This window comes from Sinocyclocheilus rhinocerous, unplaced genomic scaffold (assembly GCF_001515625.1).
Source record: "Sinocyclocheilus rhinocerous isolate Xijiao unplaced genomic scaffold, SAMN03320098_v1.1 scaffold28, whole genome shotgun sequence".
In the NCBI taxonomy this organism is placed as follows: domain Eukaryota; kingdom Metazoa; phylum Chordata; class Actinopteri; order Cypriniformes; family Cyprinidae; genus Sinocyclocheilus; species Sinocyclocheilus rhinocerous.
Window position 1 is genome coordinate 1057623 of NW_015652416.1, and position 25727 is coordinate 1083349.

At 34.9% G+C, this 25727-nt stretch overlaps 2 protein-coding genes across 3 annotated transcripts in view; both read left to right on the forward strand.

Moving 5' to 3' along the window:
• LOC107714984 (arf-GAP with coiled-coil, ANK repeat and PH domain-containing protein 3-like) overlaps nt 1-13513 on the forward strand; it is a 70419-nt gene extending 56906 nt beyond the window's left edge. For both annotated transcript variants that reach the window (XM_016520988.1, XM_016520987.1), the window contains exons 11-24: nt 2603-2715; nt 3921-3972; nt 4448-4548; nt 4637-4748; nt 5684-5892; nt 8547-8616; nt 8734-8828; nt 8914-9131; nt 9309-9410; nt 10289-10390; nt 10498-10718; nt 10885-10994; nt 11686-11796; nt 12299-13513. In XM_016520988.1, the coding sequence (XP_016376474.1) occupies nt 2603-2715; nt 3921-3972; nt 4448-4548; nt 4637-4748; nt 5684-5892; nt 8547-8616; nt 8734-8828; nt 8914-9131; nt 9309-9410; nt 10289-10390; nt 10498-10718; nt 10885-10994; nt 11686-11796; nt 12299-12446 (1764 nt within the window). In that variant the 3' untranslated portion in view covers nt 12447-13513. The remainder of the gene's footprint in view (nt 1-2602; nt 2716-3920; nt 3973-4447; nt 4549-4636; nt 4749-5683; nt 5893-8546; nt 8617-8733; nt 8829-8913; nt 9132-9308; nt 9411-10288; nt 10391-10497; nt 10719-10884; nt 10995-11685; nt 11797-12298) is intronic.
• A 4872-nt stretch (nt 13514-18385) lies between these two features.
• On the forward strand, nt 18386-25010 carry LOC107714985 (ubiquitin-conjugating enzyme E2 J2-like). The gene is made up of 7 exons (XM_016520990.1): nt 18386-18589; nt 19235-19365; nt 20891-20931; nt 21022-21124; nt 21514-21652; nt 24000-24080; nt 24195-25010. The coding sequence occupies exons 2-7, from the start codon at nt 19235-19237 to the stop codon at nt 24477-24479; spliced, it is 780 nt and encodes a 259-aa protein (XP_016376476.1). The 5' UTR covers nt 18386-18589; the 3' UTR covers nt 24480-25010.
• The last annotated feature ends 717 nt before the right edge of the window (nt 25011-25727 follow it).

The following is a 25727-nucleotide window of genomic DNA, read 5'->3' on the forward strand; positions in this document are numbered from 1 at the left end:
ACTTAATTTTTCTACTTTTTGAATAGATTTAAAGGTATGGGAGCCTAACTGCGTTCCATGCATGTGTATTTAAGTGTGTGGGAACATGGGAAAGCAGCAGAGAGAGTGAAAGGGAGGGTGTTTCTGTAGCATTCAGAACTTGAGTGAAGCATTTAGTCTCTGGCTGTAAGGAAACACAACTGAATGGATGTGAATGTGTGAACAGTCACCCTGCTGAGGATTTGGGTAAAATGAGTGACTATAAATAAGCCTTATTGTCTCAACCAGTTTAAGCAGAAGAAAAGACTAGAGCTTTACATTTTCCGAAGCAAAGTACCACACCACAGTGCTGAAGTGCTGTGGGGGTTTGCTAAGTGGATACTGGTGTGTTCTGGGTGGGGTTCGCTTTTATTTCTTACAGCAGTTGTCTCACGTATTTAATCAGGGAACATGGAATGATATTGCGCAATCTCGTTTTAAGATGCAAGCGCGCAGTGTTTGTGTTCAAAGAGCTCTTTCAGCAGAAGGTCCATTCCTGCTGCTGAAGTGTTGAAGCAGCTTTATCTTGAGGTCTTCAGAGGGTTCACGAGAGGCCAGAACGCTTTGAACGTTTTGACAATGCTGCCACAGACAGATAGGAAGCTGAAGGCTGAGACTTTTCAAGGATGTTTGTTTGGCTTGTGAAACGATCTCGTTATGAAGACGTGATGAAGGACTCTTGATTTCTAATCAGTGTGGCGTCAGTGCAGTTTACAACATGCTGACAAAAATTTGGTGTAGGGTTTATTTTCAACTGTTTTTGATCAAAAATTGCTAGTAAATCTCACTATTAATTACAAAGAAACAGAAAAACTGTAATTATATTTTCTGTTAAAACAAAAGTCTTTATTTGCAACTTTGAAAAAAATTTACAGTGCAGTTTTGATTGTAATGCTCAAAGGTTGCTCTTCATGACATATTTCTCTCAAGTATCAACTTTAATGTTTCTCCTAAAAATCCTTAGAAATAGACACAAATAAGGCATTTGTTGACATGCAGTAAGAGTAAAGAGCTGTAAAATGAATGTGGATAGCAGCTACACTAACCAAAATTTGGAATAACTAAGATTTTTTTTAATTTAATTTAATTTTTTTAATATTTCAGATTTTTTTTTATTGTTTTTTATTTTAATATATTTTAAAATGTTATTTATTTGTGTTGCTGAATTTTCAGCATCATTACTCCAGTCTTCAGTGTCACATGATCCTTCAGAAATCATTCTGATATGCTGATGTTCTGCTCCGTTATTATCAGGTATTATTGTTGCTTAATATTTAATGATTCTTATGATTTTCAATGTTGAAAAATTTTGTGGTGCTTTTTTTTTCAGGATTCTTTGATAAATAGAAATTTAAATGAGCAAAATTTATTTGAAATAGAAATGGCAACATACATGACTTTACTGTCATTTTTGATCAATTTAATATGTCATTTGCTGAATCAAAATATTAATCTCTCTCTCTCTCTCTCTCTCTCTCTTTTTAAAAATCTTACTTAACCCAAACATTTGAATGGTACAGTATCAGGATTTCCACAAAAATATTAAGCAGCACAACTGTCTTCAACATTGATGATAATCAGAAATTTTACTTGCGCAGCAAATCAGCGTATTAAAATGATTTCTGAAGGATCATGTGACACTGAAGACTGGAGTAATGATGCTGAAAATTCAGCTTTGCATCACAGGAATAAATTACATTTTAAAATATATTTAAAAAGAAAACAGTTATTTTAAATTGTAATAATTTAATCCAATTTTTTTATCAAATACATGCCACCTAGGTGAGAATAAGAGACAAAAGCATTAAAAATCTGAATTATTCCCAACTTTTGGCCAGTAGTTTGTCATTTAGTATCAGAGGAATTGAAAAGTTAATGATCTCATGACATTTAATTGCATACTTTGGTTTTTTAGTAAATCTGAGCACAGTTTGAGGCGCTTGAGATCTTCTCTGAAACTCTAGAGGAGACATTAGGGGCTGTTTTTCTCAGAAGACCTTTCATTTTGCTCTTTGTTGAACTTCTCATTCAATACTGTATACTTTTATTAGTCTTTCCACTGGAATGACTTCCGCCTGGAGCTTTTGACGTCTCGTTGAGTCTATAATGGTGTAGCATTAAGCACATGTGATGGCTGACAGCGTGCCATTCCTCCACTCAGAGATTATCAATATAAATGACCTGTTGCCATAAGGACCTCCTGTGATGATTCAGGGCTGAGAGCATTGAGTGTGCTGCTGAAACAGGAAGAGGGCCATTACTGTGAGTGGTGAGTGTGAATACAGTATGTGAAGCTCTGGATATGCTCAGATGCTTTACGCAACTGCTTGCGTCATCGACGAAACGCTCTGGTTGGACATCTGAGAGCGTTGGATGAGTCACTTCTAGTGTGTGTTGTAGATACATAGAGAGAAAGTGTTGTGCATCTGCTCCACTTACAGCCTCCTGTTTAATAATGAAGCATTATCACAGACAGAATGTCATGTATTTTAGTGCATTAGTGGTTTAGGCTTATTTCATGTATATGGACATCACTTGATGTTTGTCTCTTGTTCTAATGCTCCACTATTGATTTGTCATTCAGGACTTTGCGTATGACGACCCAAAGTTGGAGTTTAATGTGGATGCGCCCAACGGATTGGTGATGGAGGGCTATCTGTTCAAAAGGGCCAGTAACGCCTTCAAAACTTGGAACAGGTAATTGAGTTAATTAAATTTGCTCATTGAATTGTATCTGCCATAGTAAATCCCATATAGCTTGATCATGAATCTGAATATTCCTGGTTTGCTTTTAATCAGACATGCAGCTAGGTCAGGAATGCAACAATAAATATGCAAGAAAAAAATTCTGAATTATTTAGGGATGGACTGATGTTTTGCGTAACAATTCTGGCTTGATACTGATATTATTTTAGTGTTACAGATATTTACATTCTATGTAGGGCTGCAACTAACGATTATTTTGATAATCGATTAGTTGGTCGATTATTTTTTCGATTAATCGGATTAAAAACAAACAATTTTCTTGTAATCGATAATAATCGATTTTATCAATTAGTTGTTGCAGCCCTAATTCTATGGTATTTTGTCTAGATAAATACAAAATTAAAAAGTCATTTTAAATTCTACAAGTGAATTTTGGTATCACAACATTAAAGTATGGTAAGGCAAATTCATGATTTTGAGACTTGATTACAATCAACGGTGTTATTAATTAATTTATTATTCTTATTATTTTTTTTAATTGTTATTTATGAAACAATTGTGTTATTGAATTATTTTAAATTATATTGTTTAAAGAATAACTTTGAGTCAGCTAATGATAGTAAAAGTAATATAAAAGCAAAAACTGTGAGCATGAACTATTAAATATCCAATATCAATATCCATAAAAAAATCTCTGTCTTAAGTAACAGTGTTATTAAATGTTTTTTTTTTTATTGTTATTATTAATATTATTTATTTTAATTATTATTAATTGAACAATTGTGTTATGGAATTATTTTAAATTGCTTTTTTACAGATTAACTTTGTCTTAGATGAACGGTAATAAAAGTAAAAACTGTGGAAATGACTATTAAGGTTTTTTATAACAAATAAAAAGAAAACAAGTAGAATAGAAAAAGAATAGAGAACGCTAGTGTTAGAGGGTCAAATATATAATATATATATATAAACATTTAAACCATTAAAAATCCCTAATATCTGTCAATAATCATTATAGTAACAATATATCATTATATAGTAAAATTATGTATTATTTAACATTTTTGAAACATAGCATGCCTATGATTAGTTATATATACATATATATATATATATATATATATATTTTTTTTTTTAAGTAATTAGTAACTAATTCCTTGTCTCTTATATCCCTGTATTGCTTCTTTTTTTTTCAGGCGCTGGTTTTCCATCCAAAACAGTCAGCTGGTGTATCAGAAGAAACTAAAGGTGAGTTCAAATCAGCATTTAGTAAGTGGACACATTAGTCACAGCAGTTTGGATGGGTTAAGTAATCTGTCTTTGATTTTAACGAGCAGCTTCATTATACAGTACCTAGAGAGAATGTACTGAGCTCGTGTCAGCTCACAATCATTGCTGGTGAATCTTCACCTCACAGGTCACTGAGCTGTTAGATACAGCAGTTGTAGTTTAGCCAGGCAGCATATCTCCAGAGCACTCAGTCTTTTTAAAGATAACAAACTCGTTCCCCGACAAATCAATGCATGCGCACAGCACTGCCTGCTCTTCATCTGTTTGGAGAGCATCCATTTATTTGAGTCGAAATGCTTGCTCAGGGAAGTCTGCTTAAATTACTGTGACGCAGTGCTGTTTAATGCACTTCAGAGTGAAACCGGTTCATTTAGAGTGCTTTTCTTCAAGTCAGCACATTTACAACCTTATTGAAGCGTCTTCTCCTCCACAGGATTCGCTGACGGTTGTTGTGGAGGACTTGAGACTCTGTTCTGTCAAACCTTGCGAGGACATCGAGAGGAGGTTCTGTTTTGAAGTTGTGTCGCCTACCAAGTGAGTAAAGCTCAAACTTTAGATCATAATAAAGACTCTTGGAGCTGTATAACTAGTAGTGATTGTGTTGTATGCATGTGTGTTGTAGGAGCTGTATGCTACAGGCGGAGTCAGAGAAACTCCGGCAGGCCTGGATCCAGGCGGTTCAAGCCAGCATCGCCTCAGCGTACAGAGAGAGTCCAGACAATTATTACGTTGAGGTTTGAACAGTCTACATGCTAAATCACTATAACAAAGGATGAGCATTGGTTGGATCAGTGAACAGAGAAAACCCAAACTCAATTAAGCCTGTGTAATATCGCTATGTTTCTTTTACCTTATGACGATATTCGATGACGATATTCGATAGAACTGGCTTGTAAGAGTGTAGTTTTTCCATTGCAAACATTTCTCACTATTGTCAGGTTGATTCAAAATGCAAATAAAATACAGTAAAAAAATCATTAAATATATTATGTTTAATTAATTTACATTTTATTCATAAAACAGTACAGAATGATTTACAAGTAAACCATTGATTGAGTGTTTTGAACTAATTCCTTAAAATAATAATCATTAGGCTTCAATAAAAATAATATTTTTAAAACAATATTGATAATATTAATTGTTGTTGTTGTTGTTATTATTACTGTTAGTAATAATAACAATAATAAAAAAGTTATCATTATTATTAGGCAATTTTATGCTAAATTGTTTTGCTAAAGACAACAGACAATAATAATTCTAATAATAATAATATTTTGTATAATAATAATAATGATACGTATTATTATTATTATTATTATTATAAACACATTTATTATTAGTAGTAGTATTATTATTATTATTATTAATAATATTATTCCATTTTGTGTATACTTAATATTTCATCCAATAATGAAAAGTATAGATAACAGTTAATTCTATGTAACAGTTCTATAGTGTGAAAGTTCTGATTCAAGTAACTGAAAAATCCAAAAATTAGAAAATTCTAAAAATATAACTACATAAAGAATTTTGTTTGTAAACCTTTTTTAAGAGCACAAATGAATCAGTAAGTCTGTTATAGTTTTTGCTACTAATATTTAAAGTTTATATGTTCTATTTTCCCCCAAATAACTACTAATAATGTGCTGTTTTGTGTGTCTGTCTGCAGCGTTTGGATCGGACCGCTTCTCCCTCCATCAGCAGTATAGACTCAGCAAATGAGCCCCGAGAGCGCAGCGGCAGGGGCGAGAGCATTCTGCAGCGTATCCTGTGTCTGCCGGGAAACCAGCAGTGCTGTGACTGTGGGCAGGCCGACCCGCGCTGGGCCAGCATCAATCTGGGCGTCCTGCTCTGCATCGAGTGCTCCGGCATTCACAGGTAAGGCATGGAAGAGATCGTAATCATGCTCCATTACACCAAGAGAAAAGGTCTGTGATGTCTGAGTTTAGTTTGTCCCGTGACCAGCCACAGTAAACACGCTGTGTCGCTCCCCCCTTGGCTCAGTCGGGTTTCCTAATTGGATTAGGTCAGATTTGATTCTCTCATTAGTCAGAGGCAAGCCAGCGACCATAGGACTGTCAGGACAAGAGAGAAGGTCAGCGACTGTGGTTACTTTCCTCCAGACACACAGTGATGAATATCAAGACATGAACATAATAATAATAATAATAACACAATAACAACATATTAATAATAACACAATAATAATAATAAAAATGTTATTATTATTCACAATTTATAAAAACTAGTTTTGCAATGGATGAAACTGCCTGAATAATAGTAATAATAATAATAAAAATTAATACCAATTTATGGAAATGGTAGAATTATAATAACCTAATAACAATAATAATACTATTTAATGTTGTTATTATTATTATTAAATAGTTAATAATAATTATTATTATTAAATTGTTAATCATATTAATAATAATAATAATAGTATTATTATTAGAAAATCATGCAAATTGTTCAATGAAAATAGTATAATAATAATATTCTAATAATAATATTTAAATATGTTGTTGTTGTTATAATAATAATAATAGTATTATTATTATTATTATTATTAAATGGTTGAATAATTTTTTTCCTCCTCCTTTTCTAAGAAACCAAAACACAGCTAACACTCAGGAACATACCAGTGATTGTTCTACCTCCAAAAAATATAAATTATGTAAAAATAATAATAATAATAGCAATAATATTAATTGTTAGCAATTTATGCAAAATTGTTTTGTAATGGAAATGGTAGAATAATCTAATAATAATAAATATTTCAGTATATGTTGTTATTATGATTATTATTAAATTGTTGAATAATATTAGTAATAGTAATAATATTTTTATTACTATTGTTTTACTTTTTTTATTTTATTATTATTATTATTATTATTCATACATTCCCTTTGCAAAACAGTTTTGCATAAATTATGATGTTGTGTATACTTAATAGTTAATCTTTTCATAAAGAAAAGTAGAGGTAATAGTAGACTGTAATTAAAATTTGACAGTATTTGTGATTTCTTGCTCCAAAAACAGTGGTAAACGTGACCATTTTCCACCCTTTCTTGAATTTATGTAAAGTCATCTTTTACATAACATGACACCTTTTAGGAGTTTACGAGATATGATAACCTTTAGACCTACTGAATGTCAGATTCTGTTTCGAAACACGAGACATGCTGGCTGTTTATGCAACCAGCCGCGTCTGGACTACCTTCTGAATATTCATGCTCTTCCTGACGCCACACCTCTCACTCTGAGCTCCAGACAGTGTGGCTCACTATCACACAGTCTTCACCCATTCTAACTAGGTTGCCTGGAAACGTGCTGATCTAGTGGGCAGAATGCAGAGTGGGCCTAGTGATGTCAGCCGTCCCAGTGCTGCTCTCCTCAGCTTGAGTGGGAAACATCATGCTTGAATTGTTAGTGACTGGTGGGAGTTTGAAACACTTGGAGAACTTCAGCAGCTCAGATCAGAAACCTTTCTCAAGTTTACAATCAGAGATTGACTGATGCTGCTGTTTTATGGCTGATAGAATACTGTTTGTTTGTGTCCTCTAACAGATCCAGTATGCAAAACGTTTTTTTAATTAATGTGTTATTTTTGTTTTTTGGACAGAATAATATGGAGAAAATCATTAGACTACAAGAAAGAATAATAACCATCATTATCATCCTGATTATCATTATTAATGGAATTTTATTTATGCAAAATTATTTAATAAATAAGAATTATAAAAACAACATCCGTCATTGTCATTATTTATACAATTGTATTTATGAAAAAATGTTTAATAAGTATAATGAATAATAACAACAAACATAAAAAGGAAATAATTCCTAATGGAACTTAGGAGTTATTAATATTAATTTCTAATTGATTTGTCTGATAAATCTGGCATTGTGCATTACAAATATTGTCAGTTTTGGATAAATTGTTTCCTCCTCTTTTGTAAAAACATTGTGAAAAATGTTTAAATATTTATAATAATTAATAACAATAACCATTGTTATTATCATCACTCGTATTTATGCAGTTTTATTTATGCAAATTTAAATTTTAATAATATTCATAACAATTAATAATAATAACGACAACCATCATATCATCATCATTAATGACATTTGTAATAATAATAATAATTATAGTATACTAAAATTATTGTCATTGTTGTTGTTGAACTGTTTTTATAATATTTAACTATTTTTTATAATATTTAAACAATTTTGCATAAATAAAGTTAGCTAATAATTATGATGATGGTAATGATTGTTGTTGTTATGAAATTTAATAAAGTTGTTTTGCAGTCGAAATTATTGCAAATGTTTTTTTGTTTGTTTTTTTAGGTTGTGTGTACAATAATTTTGCATTATGCACATATAATTTGTGGAGAAAACAATCCCAAAAGATGAGAGAAATGTACTTGAACTTTTTATCCAATAATGAAACATTTTGGAAGTAACATTAGACTGGAGTTGTAAAACAAAATACATTTTTTGACTAATGTTTTTCCATCTTTTCACAGGAGTTTGGGAGTCCATTGTTCAAAGGTCCGTTCTCTCACCCTGGACTCATGGGAACCAGAGTTACTAAAGGTCTGCTCAAATATCTTTTAGGATTGTTTTCCTCCTAATCTCTCTTGGATGACCTTTCACTGTGACATGAGCAAACACGCTCTGACAATGACTGCTGTCTGTTCTGTTGTAATGCAGCAGATGTGTGAACTAGGAAACAGTATCATCAACCACATCTATGAAGGCAGCTGTGAAGAGCAGGGCCTGAAGAAACCGGCACCCAGCAGCTCCAGGTGAGTGATGAGGGACATTGACACGATTGGCTCTTTTTCTATGGATCTGAATGTTGAGTGTTTAATTGCTGCCTTGATTTTTAAGGCAAGAAAAGGAGGCCTGGATCAAAGCGAAGTATGTTGAGAAGAAGTTCCTGAAGAAGATGATGACGGGTGAAGTTCTGGTCAACGGCGGGAGAAAATCTGAGCGGCGATGGAACCCCAGGAAATGCAGGAGACATAACAGCGCCACCACCGTACCCAAAACACACCGCAAATACAGACAGGAGCCAGGCAGTGCGTCTCCTGCAACCCTTTCCTCAGGTAGTCAATAAAAAAATTTTTTTATTAACTGTGCAAGAAAGTACCATGGTTGTACCATGTTTTTTGGGCTTTACCGTGCTGATAATACAATGGTATTGTGTGAATTGCTGTAATAGATGTGTTAAATGGTTAAAGTTTTAAAAAAAGTGACATTTTCCTCTCCCCCCCAACTTTAAGCAACTGCTGCTCTGGAGAGAAAGTTCAGACGGGAATCCCTCTTTTGCCCGGATGAGTTGGACACCCTGTTTTCATATTTTGATACTGGTTCAGGGCCTCGCAGTAAGTATTTTATTCTGGCAAAAAAAAAAAAAAAGATTGCTTCCACACTTGGTTTAATTGCTTTGTTTTTTATATACTTTTGTTGTTCTGTTTTTTGTTGTTGTTTGTTTGTTTGTTTTGTTTTGCCTTGTGTTTTGCTTTACTTTGTTTTTTCTGTACTTTTGTGGTTTTGCTTTGTTTTAATTAGCTTTGTTTTCGTATGCTCTTGCTGTCTCATCTTATTTTGCTTTGATTTATTTTAGTTTACTCTTGTGGTTTTGCTTTATGTTAATTAGCTTTGTTTTATTTTCTTTGTTATTGTATACTTTAGTTTTTTATTTTTGCTTTGCATTTTTCTTTGCTTTGCTTTGTTTTTGTTTACGTTTGTTGATTTGTGTTTTGCTTTGCATTGTTTTTGTTTACTTTTGTTTTGTTTTACCTTGCATTTGCGTTGTTTTTGTTATGCGTTTTGTTTTGCCTTGCTTTTTCTATTTGTTTACTTTTGTGAGATTGCTTTATTTTAATTTGCTTTGTTTTTGTGTTTACATTTTTTGCTTTGTTTTTGTTTACTTTTGTAGTTTTGTTGACTTTTGTTTAGTGTTATTTTGTGTAGATTTGTTGGTTTTTTTATTTGCTTTTTTTTGGGGGGGGGGTTGTTTGTTTTGCTCTATGTTGTTGTTTTGCTTTTTGCTTAGTTTTTTTGTTTATTTTTGTTGTTTTGGTTTTTGCTTTATTTTGTGCTTTTCTTTTGCATTTTCTGCTTTATGTTGCTTTGTTTTTTTGTGCAATTTCATATAGTTGTGTAGCTGTGACACATAGTTTCATCATGTTTGCCGTCAGTGCACATTTGCTGTTATTGATGCTCTAGAGTGTAATGTGCCTGTGGTGGGCTTGTGTTGGTCCTGCAGGTCTGAGCAGTGACAGTGGGTTAGGTGGCAGTACTGACGGCAGCACTGACGTCTTGGTCTTTGAGTCTGTGGTGGACAGTGTCACAGAAGAGGGTGAGTGAACCACTGTGTGACTTGACGGTGTTAACCAAGTGTTTGTTTTCCATACTGACTGTTGAAGCAGATGGATCATGTGTTTCATGTGTTTTGGTAATGTTCAGAGTGTGAGGTTTCTGAAGACTCCAGTAATGAGGTTGAACTGGAGCCGGAGGCGTCAGATCCAGAGGATCTGAGAGAACTGGATCCCGGAGCGTTACTCTATAAGGCCTGTCAGGCACGAAATCTGCCTGTCATGGCTGAAGCTTTGGCACATGGAGCTGACGTCAACTCAGTGAATGAAGAGGACGAGGGGAAAAGCCCCCTTATTCAGGCTGTGATTGGAGTGAGTCATTACAAAAATATTCAGATGCATTGCGCATGCACATATTAACAGTAACCTAGATAAGAAGTGACGGTAAACTTCCAGCTCATTTTAATGACATATAAAATAATAACCATATGCCATTTTGTGATAGTAAAGCCCTAATCCTCTGGTTTTCAACATTCAGGGTTCCTTGATAGCCTGCGAGTTTCTGCTCCAAAATGGTGCAGATGTCAACCAAAGAGATCACAGGGGAAGAGGCCCGCTGCATCACGCCACATATTTAGGTCATACCGGGTAAGTGCATGCTTAGTAACTCTGAGTAACTCTAATAAACAGATTTTCAGATGCCTTTTGCTGTCTTTTGGTGCATTGTAATGTCAAAGAGATTGTATGCAAACGGACATGAATGTCACCACAAAGTCATAAATTACGAGCAGGAAACTCTGGATTTTCTTTAAGCCCAGAGTTTCTGAGTTGTGGGTGTGCCAGTGAGAAACATTGATTTTAAAAATATATATATTTTAAAAATATATAGTTTAACTTTATGCAGAAATAGTACTTCATCTTGCTCCAACCAAAGTTATTTGAATGCACCCGATGTTGTAATTAAAACCTCCCAACTCATAAAATACAAACTTCCCAGGAGGACTTGTCATACTTTTATTATATATTGTAATACTGAATATTTATTATATTTATGTACTGTGCTATTTACAAAGTACTCCAAGACATTTGAAAGAATACCATGGTTTTACATTGGTATATGTCCAACGATCATGTTATGACGCATAGCCAATAAAACAAAAACAGTAATATCATGATAAGATATCCAAAAAACATGGTAACACAATGATACTTCTGGTATTTATTTGCAAGTTCTTAGATACTGTAGCATTTTAGCAGGTCTGTTACTGCGTATGCAGCTTCGTATCAAATTAAATTGAAGCTTTTCTGCAACTGTATTTTCTTTATCATGTGTTTCCAGTCAAGTGTGTTTGTTCCTGAAACGAGGAGCGACCCAGAACGATGGTGATGAGGATGGCCAGGACCCACTGAGCATAGCTGTTCAAGCCGCTAACGCTGACATAGTTACTCTGTAAGTTAAAAAAATTCCAATGCATGTGTGTTTGCTTCTGCAAGTTTTACCCAGAGAATATTTACACTATCGTTCAAAGGTTTGGAGTCAGAAAGATTGGTTAAACTGTCAAATAAATGCTGTTATTTTGAACTGTATAATCAAGTAATCCTGAAAAAAACATAACATTTCCACCAAATATATTAAGCAGCAAATCAGCATATTAGACACTAAAGACTGGAGTAATGATGCTGAAAATTCAGCTTTGAATCACAGGAATAAATTAAATTTTAAAACATATTCAAATATAAAATAGTTATTTTAAATTGTAATAATATTTCACAATATTACTGTTTTTACTGTATTTTTGATTAAATAAATGCAGCCTTGGTGAGCAAAAGAGACTTTCACAAACATGAAAAATCTTACTGACCCCATACTTTTGAATGCTAGTGTATATAAGAAATTGTACAAAGTTTGATTCCAAATCAAACCTCTCTTTGCTTCTTTTCTCTCTCGACAGGTTACGTCTAGCACGTATGAACGAGGAGATGCGCGAGGCGGAGGGTCCGTTTGGTCAGCCAGGTCAATATTCTAGCAGCAGTCCCACAGAGCAGCAGTATAAGAAATGCATCCAAGAGTTTATCTGTCTCAACATAGCCGAGTGCTAGAGAGCCCAGTGTAGCGCTTTTTTCCCATCATTCCCATCAAGAACTGCCAAGTATTTATGTGTTTATCTGCAAAGATGGGCCAGTCTTGCTGGGAATTCCAGCTAAACCAGCTTTAGGTGGTTTTAAATGGTTGCTATCTGGTCAGAGTTGAAACAAGCTGGTTGAACTTCCAGTCAAGTTTAACCTAACCTTTCTCAAACTGGTTAGGGCTGGTTAACCATGTCCCAGATCTGGTTACCTAGCTTGACCATTTCACATGCTGCAGATTAGTCACATGATTGACTGGCCACCATATTTTGGCCTAGCCAACAGTGGTGCTACTCATTTCAAGACAGTTTTTATATAATGAATGTTACCTGTGATTAAGGTAATTGTGGGGGTATTTATCCAAATACCGATTATACAGACTATTGCACTCGCTGAGCTTACAGAGCCCTTACTAGTGTATCTAAACCGTTTGATGAACTTACCTTCAGCGTTAGCTTCTATACACACGCCTGGCTGCACTTTCACTTCAAACAGTATTATACAGTATGTTAGGCAGCTGTCCATCTATTCTAACAGTGTTCTTCTAGTGGCATTTTTGTACACAACAGGCGCTTAAAACTGTGTTTTCTGCTTGCAAACGCATGAGGGAGAGTGGGTTCAAAACTGTGATTTATTATATGTCATAAATGTATAAAATGTCTAAATCTACTAACTGAAATTGTGATTTTTGTCGACTAAAATGCCACTGTTCTGCACTTTTTCTTAACTCCACTGTCGTTTTTGTTCGCTTTTTTTTGGATGATGGTGTAGAAAATGCCTCAAACTGGATTTGTATGCTTTTCTTGAGTACCGCCCAGAGCAATAGTGCAATGATACGACATGATTTTTTTTGTACTGTGGTAACAGATTGTATTTTTGTAACTTAATATACATGTGAATTTTACCGTTCGCAACCAAACTCCAGTTTAGACACCAAAAACAAAAAGTCCAGTTGGATTACTGGGTGTTCAAATCAACAATTACCGTTCAGAAGTTTGGGGTCAGTATGATTATGTCATGTAAAGTCGCACATGCTCATCAAGGCTGCATTTATTTGATCAAAAATACAGTAAAAAAAAAATGGTACTGATGTGAAATATTATTACAGTTTAATATAACTGTTTTGTATTTGAATATATTTTAACACGTAATTTATTCCTGTGATGCAAAGCTGAATTTTCAGCATCATTACTTCAGACTTCAGTGTCACATGTTCCTTCAGAAATCAGTCTTAATATGCTGATTTAATGATTTCTTATTATAATCAATTTTTGAAATGTTAATATTTTTGTGGAAACATTGATGCATTTTCAAGATTTTTTTGATTAATAGAAAGTTCAAAAGAATAGCATTTATTTGAAATTAACATAATAAATATCTTTTACTGTCACCTATGATCAATCTAATGCATCCACGCTGAATAAAAGTATTAATTTCTTTAAAAACAAATCATACTGACCCAAAACCTAAACTGTAGTGTATGTTAATATATAATGTGCTAGTTTTATTTTGAATTGTTAATTTGTGTTATCTTCAGTGCATTGATTGCTGTTGCTCTGGACTGTTTGGTTTCCTGCTGCTTTCTGTCCTTTATGAATCTGTGCGTGTAAATGAATTCTCATAATACAGTCACTTAAGGATAAAGGATGAACTCCCATGATATACATATTAAATATTGGATGACACCGTAAGCAAGTTAATACGTGATGTCATATACACTGTATTAATTCCTGGGAGTCATAAATACAGTATATTCATGAGACATGTTCTCATGTTGTGGCTGATTCTGATGTAGACTCAGATGTCTTTAACTTTAGATCCCAACCAAAGACCACAATCAAAAACCGCACTTGTTGAGAGAAAGTGCATCTATAAATGTGTTGTCTGTAGTTTGTGAACAGGCTAGAGTACTGTAAAGTTTTCCCTGACATGTTTGGGGTGAAAGGTCATTGGTTGGTGTGTCGTCTGTGTCTCGCTGGCCAATGAAATCGTAGCACTTTCTGTTTAACGTGAGCATTTTGTTTTGGGAATATCAAATCAGTGTGACTCCCGAAGTGACAAACAAATTCAATTTTATGAACGATGCAGCCAAAGGGGCACCAATATTGAAAAAAAATATACTGTATAACCAGATGTGTTCTAGATGGTGGCTGTAGCACATAACCTCTTTTATTGCTTGCTTTCATATTTCTGCTTTTCTTTTCATATCGGTGTCGTTTGTAAAATATGTCTGAATATTGTATAACTGAACATTCTTCTGTAAATTAGAACCTCTGCAACTTCTGTTTTTCTTTTTGCTCTTCGTTTCTGCCCTTTTATCTGTTCTCTCCTCCTAAACGGAAAAGAATCATGACAATAAATGAAACGTGACTGAAGTACTAACTGCTTGTGCTTCACTTCTCCTGCCTCTTTCTTCTCTGTAGTGCTTTGCTGTGTTAGTGTGCAGTATTATATAACCAGCTGCATTAACTCAACTTACTGATTTTGCTGCTGTAAGTAAATTCCGTTTTTTTTATTGAGATCTAATATGAAGATTTTTTTAACCGTCAAATTCTGTTCTTGTGTTTGGGATCATAGAGACTCTGATTACTCTACATTTAAAATACTAATATTCATTTTGGTTAAAATGTTCCTCTGACTGAATCAAACCCCAGAACATGAGGGTATATTAAATATATAATACAAACATACCCTACTGTTCAAAAGTTTTGAGGGTTGGTAAACATTTTTTTAAATGTTTTTTAAAGTCTCTTATGCTCATGCAAGGCTGCATTTATTTGATTAAAAAATGCTGAAAAATGTGTAATATTGTGAACTATTATTACAATTTAAAATAGCTATTTGAAAATGTAATTTATTCATGATGTTAAGCATCATTACTCCAGTCTTCAGTGTCACATGATCCTTCAGAAATCTTTCTAATATGCTGATTTACATTTCTTATTATTGTCAATGTTGAAAACAGTTATGCTGCCTAATATTTTTGTGAAAACCATCACTTTGATCAATTTACTGCATCCTTGCTGAATAAAAGTATAAATTAAGAAAAAAAAATCTTACTGTCCCCCAAAATTTTAAATAGTGTATTATCAAATATACAGTGCATTTTTTATTTTTATTTGAAAAGATCTCAATTCAATTGCATTAACTGCAATCAAATCTAGCTTTTAAAGGAATATTCTAGGTTAAAAAGAAAATAGTTTACCTTGTAAAATAAACTGGTTTTCCTATAGACTTTCATTGTAAGTTTATCAAATTCAATAGAACTTCTATTTAAAGAGGAATGTGACGGAACTCAAACGTTATTCTTTCTTTCAATGGTTGTTGTGCAGACATTAGTCAGTACGCACGAGTACCCATCCTGGGAATACAGGGACAGTCTCCTCATTCTAAATCAAGCATGAGAAATTCACACAGTTTAGCAAAGTGTTCAAACCCACTCTTTGTCCCCTTCAATGTTTCAGCTGTTACCATGGTTACCCAGACAGTACAAAGACCCTATACGGCACAAGAAGGCTCATTTTCATAGGGTTGCTTTATAGAGCTATTTCTGTCCCTTAAATTCTAACTCTAAATCTCCGAAGTGCATTAAAACTAGCTGAAAACACTGTTATTGTAATAGACTGGACCTCCTTACTTTGGCATTCAGAGCCCTGCTTTTGCATTAATAAAGCTTCTAACAGAGAACTATTTACCATCTTTTTATATCGATTTTATACAAAAGCATCCATTCACATTACAGCTGCATTTTAGGAGTTATATGTGCAGTCCACATTAACTGTGTTTGATCCCATTTTAGGTGACACCACGTACCTGGACATTTTCCGTGAGTTTTCCCATATGGCATCCCACAATCCTGAGAAGCTGAAACGGAGGAGTGTTCACTTCCGTCACTCCTTCAGGTATGTTTTTCTCTTTTTAATCCAGAGTGTGACAGATCAAACTCAGACTTTGGACACTAATCAAGCTGGAGCAGAAGACACTTTGACTAGCTGATATCATAAGTGTGATGAAGATGAGTGTGAAAGACTTTAAACGATAATTATGGTCGTGTTGAATGTTTGCAATGAATTTAATGCTATTTTTGTATCTTTATGGGGTCAGCTGGACTAATCCCCAGTGTTTTGTGTCAGTTTTCTTCATTTGTATTCTCCCTCTTTTAGCCATAGACTGTAAAAGGCACTTAATGAGGCACTATGTTAAAACATCTGCAATTTATGGTTTCATATCTGTTAAACATATAATCAAAAAATCATGCATGAATGCTTTCTCATTTTTCATTTCATCTCAATACTATTACAAGCATCACTATTATCCTCTATTATGAATCGTATCCAGCGCTGATCATTTTTTCTGTTTTTAAAGCAGTTGAAATAATAAGGAAGTTGTGTTTGGAGAATTTGCAGTGATTTTGTCTGTTGCTGTAGTGATGAATGTACTGTTTTGTATCGACTATGCTGGTGTAGTCTATATATTTTATCTGTACAGCCACTATAAATCATTGCAAATTCAAATGCAGATATTGTATATTGTCTTTTTAGATGCAAATTGATAATATATAATAAAATGGTGGTATTTTGTTAAAAATGTAAAAACATTGAGTGGACCTTTTGTTGTGGGAAATAAATATATCTCAAAAAATCTGCTGGTTTTCTTGGGTTCATAAAAAATTGTAAATTAAAATGACAATTTTGCTGCATGATAACCGGGGTTATTTACACATGTGAAGCATCAGGTAAGGAAGGTAAATTAGTTTTTTTTGTTTTGATTACAGTATATTTTCCATAAAAATGTCTAAGAAAATTATTTTCCCCACACAATTTCATGTATTTCTGCTGAAGACAAAATGAGTTTGGCCATTAAGCAGGACAAGTCATTTGACGGACAAGAAGGGCTGAGAGTTAAATTCAGGTGTCCAAATGAAGTTAAGTTTGACATTTCAACTATTCCAGGCGAATGAATCAGTCTTATGAGCCAGCTCTTTGAAGTGAATCAAAAACATGCAGTGAGATAACAGTAGTCGATTCCCAAAAGAATCACTCGTTTGTGAACTGGTTCTTTATAGTAAATTAAAAAACTACAGTTCGACAAGTATAAACCGGTTCCCGAACGAATGACTCTTGTGAGTTGGTTCTTGAAGTGAATCAAAGACATATAGGGTTGTCCATTCTCCGAACCAAAGTCCCTTTAAGCCATAGGGCAGGGTTCCTCAAATCTTGCCCTGGAGGGCCAATGCGCTGCAGAGTTTAGCTCCAACCCTGATCAAACTCACCTACCTGTGATTTTCTAATGATCCTGAAGACATTGATTAGCTTGCTCAGGTGTGTTTGATTAGGGTTAGAGCTAAACTCTGCAGGAAAGTGGATCTCGTGGGCCAGATTTGAGGATCCCTGCCATAGGGTATTCTATAGTCTTTGTCCGAACCAATTACTTTTATGAGCCAGTTCTTTACAGTGAATCATAAAGACACAGTCTGATTCCTGAACGAATGACTCTAATGATTCGGTTCTTTATTGTGAATCATAAACATGCATGACGACGAGTACATTCTGATTCCCGAACAAATGACTCCAGCGAGTCGGTTCTTTATAGTGACTCACAGGTCGAGCAGTGTAGTCTGATTCAAATCAAATGACTCGGTCGGTTCTTTAGACCAAAATCACTGTAGTTACTGACTGCTACACATTATGTATAACTAATGTTTTATATAAATAAATTAATACATTTATGATTTTGATGTGTTATATGTTGATGAAAGTATTATTCGGCGACATACTGCATATAATGCTGTACAAATGCTTTATTTATTTCAAACATGTCATTAAAAAATCCAATTGCAAGTCGTCCAGTTTCGTCAGCCTAATGTCAGACATTTATTTTGAAATGCAGCCGAACGCTCTTCAGAACTTTTATTTTCCTTTTTACCTCATCACTTCCTGCTGTTGCGGCAGCCATATTGGCATGGGGGATAGATGACAATTTCGCCTTAGCCGAAGAGCTACATTTTTGTTATTTTTGAAAGTTTATCAAGGGCGTATTCACTCTGAAATAAACGGGATATCAATATATCACCCCAATTTGACCGTGGTCGATCCCGTAGGAGGGCGTTGAAAGAGGTGAGACTGAACCGTTAAAATCCCCTTCCAGTGTGTCAGACTGTGTTTTAAAACCTAGTAAACTATCTAACGTTACCTAGACAGCATCTGTTGTCATCATAATGTATAACTGAACGTTTAGAACGCGTATATGACGCCCAAAGATGCTGTCTTGATGGGCAGCTCACTATGTTTTGAAACACACTCCTTGTCTCCGTTTAAGCGCTGTGTTTACTCATGTCGTTGTTGTTTAGTCCCGTTTACATCCGTTTGTCACTGTTATTGTCTTATTTTGGCTACAGTTGCTGACTATTAAGGTGTTATCCGCACAGTAAACATATGCCACCATGTTGTTTTAAATAGCACAACAGTTCTGGTCATTTGCTTGAATGTCTGCCGTTGAATAATCAAATCTACAGTTAAGTGTATTGAGAACACAATGTAAGATTGCTGTACTCTCAGTTCATGATCATACACGGATGTCAAGCTGCTTCCTTATTGACAATCATAACAATATGGTTGTAATTAATATCTGAGTTGTGTTGATGTATTTCAGGCTTTAATGTATACTTGTAAATCTTGTGTTTTGCTTATTAGTCACATTTATGAACACTAGGAAGTGTTCAGATTGTATTGTGTAACTGAGAGTGCCATGTGATTTCACAGATGAGCAACAACTTAAACAAGAGGGCTCCAACCACAGCAACACAGCGGTTAAAACAGGATTACCTGCGCATCAAGAAAGATCCAGTCCCGTATATCTGTGCTGAACCTCTGCCCTCCAACATTTTGGAATGGTACATTTGATTTCCCTTAAAACATTTCTTTATATTATTTTGTTACGTACATATACACACACTACCACAATGATTAACACTTCTTAATGTTTTTGAAAGAACTCTCTTATGCTCACCAAGGCTCTATTTATTTAATAGAAAAATACAGTAAAAATAGTAATTTTGTGAAATAGTTTTACAATTTAAAACAACTGTTTTCAGTTCTAATATATTTTAAAATCTGATTAATTTTCATATATATATTTAGTTTTTTCTTAATATTTTAGTGGAAATTGTGATGCACTACCATTCATTAAAGAAGAAAAATTAATACCTTTATTCTGCAAGGACACGTTAAATTGACCCAACGTGTCAATAAAGATATTTATAATGTTACAAAAGATTTCTATTTCAAATAAATGCTGTTCTTTTGAACTTTCTATTCATCAAAGAATGTATCATGGTTTCCACAAAAATAATAAGCAGCAAAAAACTGATGATAATGAGAACTGCTAAAAATAATAAGAACCGTTATTAATATTTGAGCACTAATAATTAGTTGGTAATAATTAAGTACCAAATCAGAATATTAGAATACTTTTTTTTTTTATCAAGCCTTGGTCAGCAAGAGAGACTTATTTAAAAAACATTTTAAAAAATCTTAATTATTCCAAGAATTTGACCAGTAGTGTATTAGTGTAGTGCTTTATTTTACATGACTTATTGTTTAAGTTTGGAACTTCATCAAGAGCTTTATCTTAATCCTTCATTTTTTTATAATCAATTTCATGATTTATATTCTATTTAGCAGATGATTGTTTGTTAGCAGAATGTTGACTCTGCTTCCATTCAATGAAAGTGAATAGAGAATGATGCTGTCAAGCTCCCAAAACGTTACAAAAGCACCATGAAAGTGGTCTATAATGACTAAGACGATACATTCCTAGTCTTCTGAAGCAGAATGATGCCTTTATGTGAGGGTTTTGGCTAATGTTAATATATATAAATTGCACTATTTGTATGGACTACTTTAATGGTGCTTATTTTTCCTTTTTGGAGCTTGACTGCCCATTGACGGTCACTATATGCTTTTGTTGTATGTAAAAAGTTTAAAATTCTCAAAAACATCTGACAGGACTTTTATCACCTAGAATAATCTACATTAAAGACTTTATATTAGGGCTGCACGATAAATCGCATGCGATATTTGACGCGCATCTTGTCAGTAAAGCTGGTTCTTTAATCAGCGGTAAATCTCCATCACCTGCGGGCTTTCACATGCAGCAGCATTAACTACACACAGAGCCGTTGTTCACTGACAAGCTGCGCAAAACCACGATCATATTTTGTGCAGCTTGTCAGTGAACAACGGCTCTGTGTAGTTAATGCTGCTCATTGTGAAAGCACGCACGTGATGGAGATTTACCACTGATTACAGAATGGCTTTACTGACAAGATACGCGTTAAATATCGCATGCGATTTATCGTGCAGCCCTACTTTATGTGATTAGATACTACCACATCCCTGGCTTGCTTTCTCTTTCAGGCATTATCTAGTACGTGGCCCTGAGAAAACTCCATATGAAGGTTATTTCCTCCTTTAATTTTACATTAGTACTTCCTTTTATACATTGTGCAGTTTCTGCTTCATTTTGACTTGTCTTTTGTATTTCATAGGTGGCTTCTATCATGGCAAACTCATTTTCCCACGGGAATTCCCGTTCAAACCACCAAGCATATACATGATCACACCCAACGGCAGATTTAAATGTAATACAAGGTACACAAGCTCAGACTTTCACTTTCAATCTTCAATTTTTTAAGACCTTTATTTAAGCGCAAAGGTATGTAAGCATTGTTATTTTAAGCATAGTTACAGCTACAGGGCATTGTTAGGCATGACATTGCCATCAGTGCCTTACTGCTTTTATGAAATGTTTACTATGTAATAAAAATCTTTCATTGGAACATCCATCTGCTGCTACATGTAAACTAAGTTTGGCCTCTATTATTTGACTTCATAGTTGTTACTGAGTTTTTGCTCGGTTGGAACACTGAATTGACGAATCAGCATCTACATCTGTTTCTTTAAGTCTCAAACATTCAGCTTAGAAGAACAATACTGTTCACAATTCCTGCATAATGAGTTGCTTTCTCTTTCTCTTTCAGGTTGTGTCTTTCAATCACAGATTTTCACCCTGACACGTGGAACCCCGCGTGGTCCGTATCCACCATTTTAACCGGCCTCCTGAGCTTCATGGTTGAAAAAGGCCCGACTCTCGGCAGTATCGAAACGTCTGACTTCACAGTGAGTGTCACACTGATTTAAAATCACAGTCAAATGTTTTAAGAGACTTTTAAGAGACACACACCAGTAGGGTTGGGTACCGTTCACATTTTAACCGGTACGGTACCGGTATCGGTACCTGAATTTCGGTGCCGGTACCCAACGGTACCTTTTTTCGGTACTTTACTCTCTGTGAAATTACAAAAACATTTATTTCAGTGAAAAAATAAGTCCAAAAGTCTCAATTTCAACATTTTGAACAATAGGGCCCTACAAACTTTTTCTTTCTTTCTTTTTTTTTCCCCATAAATTCTTGTTTACATTTTTCTGAAAATCAAATGAAGGTATTAAACATTTATTTTAAATCAAATGAAAATTAAACCCTTTTATTTTTTGATTTACTCATCCAAAATTGACAAATTTTGACAAAATTGACAAAAATTGACAAAAAACACGTGGCATTCCGTGCTATAGTAAATTAAGTTTTTATGAATGGACTCCGTGATCCTGTCCGCGTTTTCGCAGAAACCATATGGCCCTAGAAATGTAACCACACTTCAGAACATTTCGACTTGCCCTGTGTGTTGTTTGAACGAGTTGCAGAGGTGACATCATGTCACAGAGTCTCTCTTTCTCTCTCTGCAGCATATGCGCCCAGATGCGTTCTCAGGTACCGAAATTTGGCACCGATTGATTTAACGTGAATCGGTATTCGGTAGTACCGACGCAATTCGGTCGGTACCCTTAAAAGTACAGAGTTTCGGTACCCCACCCTACACACCAGTGCCATTTTAAAATTTTATTAAAGAAATAATTCACCCAAGTGAATAAATTAGCACCGAATTTTCTTTTCTTTTTTTATTTTTGATGGGGGTGTAATTGTTTTTCTTACCATATAAAAACCCTCAGAGCTTTTTATATGAAATACTCTATGAATGCTCTAAATATGCTTTGATTTACTAAATCAAATCAAAATAAAATACTAAAAACTGTCTATAAATTATGCACAAGATATGAAGCTGTTTTAGGATACATTTGCAATAATTGGGTGTATTCTTCGCAAGTTTTCAGAGCTTTTGTGTTATTGTAAAGCCATACTAATGCCTATATTAGAATATAATGAAGTACACTACTATTTAAACTGTTTTTTATTTTTTTACTAAGTGCTGTGCTTATACCAGGGAAAAATATATATTTTATATTCCATAAAAATATAAAGCAGATAAAAGAACTCAAATCAGCATATCAGAATGATTTTTGAAGGATCATGTGACACTAAAAACTGGAGTAATGGCTGCTGAAAGTTCAGCTTTGCATCACAGCAATACATTACAATTTAAAATGTATTCAAATAGAAAACGTTTATTTTAAAATGTAACAGTATTTCACAATATTAGACTTTTTTTTTTTTTTTTTAAATATGAAAAATGTTACCAACTCCAGATTTTTGAATATTACAGTATACTTTTGAATATACAATATACTCCATAATACTAGGGAGAAATTCACTACGTGGCCATTGTTTTGACATCTATTAACATATTAATGGATTTTTTTGTCACCTTTAATTGGTGTTTGGATTTTGTGGACCAGAACTTGATTTTATCTATCAGAAATTAATTGCATATTTAAAAGTGACCATTGCATACCAGATTTGGGACATTATTCAAAAAGGTGATGAAGCAGGTTTTATTATTATTATTATTATTATTATTATTTTAATATTAATTATTTTAAAGGGTTAGTTCACCCAAAAATGAAAATTCTGTCAATTACTCACCCTCATGTTGTTCCAAACCCGTAAGACCTTCGTTCATCTTCAGAACACAAATTAAGATATTTTTGATCAAATCTGAGAGCTCTCTTACCCTCTGTAGACAGCAATGCAACTGCAATGTTCCCAGGTCCAGAAACGTAGCAAGGACATCAGCGTTGTTTACGTTCAGCATGTGCGCAATTATGTTCTGGGGTACTCTCCAAAATGATGGAAGACGGTAACTCGGGGCGAAGAATTGTTGAATAAATTATGTTATTATTGTTTTCTTTGCGCACAGAAAGTATTCTCGTAGCTTCGTAAAATTACGGTTGAAGCACTGATGTCACATGGTCTATTTTACCGATGTCCTTGCTACGTTTCTGGGTCTGGGAACATTGCAGTTGCATTGCACAGTCAGAGAGCTCTCGGAATTCATCAAAACTATCTTAATTTGTGTTCCGAAGATGAACGAAGGTCTTACGGGTTTGGAACGGTTTTTGGGTGAACTAACCCTTTAAGTTCTTGAAATGTGCCCTTATGCGTAAACATGCACAAAGTACATACATGGAATCGATTTTAATGGCATGTTTGCTTTTAATGTGTTCCCTGCAGAAAAGACAGTTGGCCTCCCAGAGTCTTGCATTCAACATCAAGGACAAAGTCTTTTGTGAACTGTTTCCAGATGTTGTTGAAGTAAGTACCATGCCAGACTTCCTCACAGATGTATGCATGAGCAGTAAACACATTCTTTTAACAAATATCAAATATGTTAATACTTGACCCAATTTGCCCCCCCTCTTTAAATAGGAAATCAAGCAGAAGCAGCGTATGCAGGAGGAGCTCAGGTCCCGCTCACAAGCACTGCCCCTCCCTGACGTGGTGCCGGACGGCGAAGCCCACCATGCGCAAAACGGGCACCTGCCCATGAATGGGCACCTGCCCCCCGGCGCGGCCCACCCACCCGACCTCCAGCAGGTCAACCGAAACCATGGACTCCTGGGCGGAGCGCTCGCTAATTTGTTCGTCATCGTAGGTTTCGCCGCTTTCGCCTACACGGTCAAGTACGTTCTGCGGAGCATCGCGCAGGAATGAAACGCCGACGGGAGGGACGAAAGGCTGGTGCTGTTCTCACGACCAAAATGGGTAGCGAGAAATCAAAAGGGTTTTCTCACAACCAAATAAAATGAAGCAGTGTCCCGTTAATGAAATTGAGAGCTTGGTGATTTCCTCCGTAGTGGCGACAACCAGATCTTGTGTAACACGGCCACTTAAAGGTCAAGGTCACGTGAAATGATGGCTTTATTAACATGTAAGGAAATTTTAAAACGAGCTAATTTTCTACCTTACCCAATTCCCAGAAGAAGACAACGTCATGTGACCGTGAAATGAATCCGAGTGGGCTTTTTTTGAAGCCTGAATCAGCAGTTTTTCACATTTCTCAATAAACTGTAAGATTTTAGAATCTGTGCATATAGGTGAGTTTTTATGTGAAAGATTAAAAGAAAAAAGGCCCATCATTCCTTAAAAACAGCAACAACAGAATAAAATACATTTCTGAAGTGTGAGGCACCATTTATTGCTGTGACGAAAATCCCTGACTATTTTATTTGATGGAAATGGCTCAACTGTAAACACGCTTTACCAATGGAGATTTGTTCTTAAATGCATTTGTGCTCGCTTACGCTACGCCAACCGTAACAACCAGTTAGGCCAGGAAAGAAGCGGTGTAAAATTAATTATTTGTCTCTTGTTTGTCTGTGATGCAGCGCTCCAAGTGTACATTAACTTTCTTTCGGAGGGGGTCACTGTCGGCCAAAAGAAAAGCATATGAACTTTTTTTTCCAGGCCATGTAACACTAAATTGTTTTTGTGCAATATGTAGGATTGTCAGCACTACTTGGCTTTCACGATACACAGCACTTCTTTTCGTTTCAAGGGTTGTGATTTATGCAATAATTCTTAATAAATTGAAAAATAAACATAGGCAGCAAATATGCATTACATTCTTACCTTTCCTGTTGTACTGTAAGATCTTTGGTTGTGCTCATTAGGACAAGTACTTTGAGTTGCACAGATAATTCACAACAAAGACTTACAAATCTGAGGCTAGATTGCTGAGACCTACATGCACTGCAAAACATCTCTTTCTGGGTCAGAATGGTCGTGTCGCTGCTCATTTGGATTTGGAGGGAATTAATGCTCTCTTTGTACCAGTATACTCTGGTCTCCCCCAAAGTGTTTGGATGTCCCAAATACTAGCAGTAATGCTTTTTTCAGCACCTCCATGAACACTGTTGATCGATATCCTTGCCTTTAGAGGGGCGTGTAATCAGAGGTAGT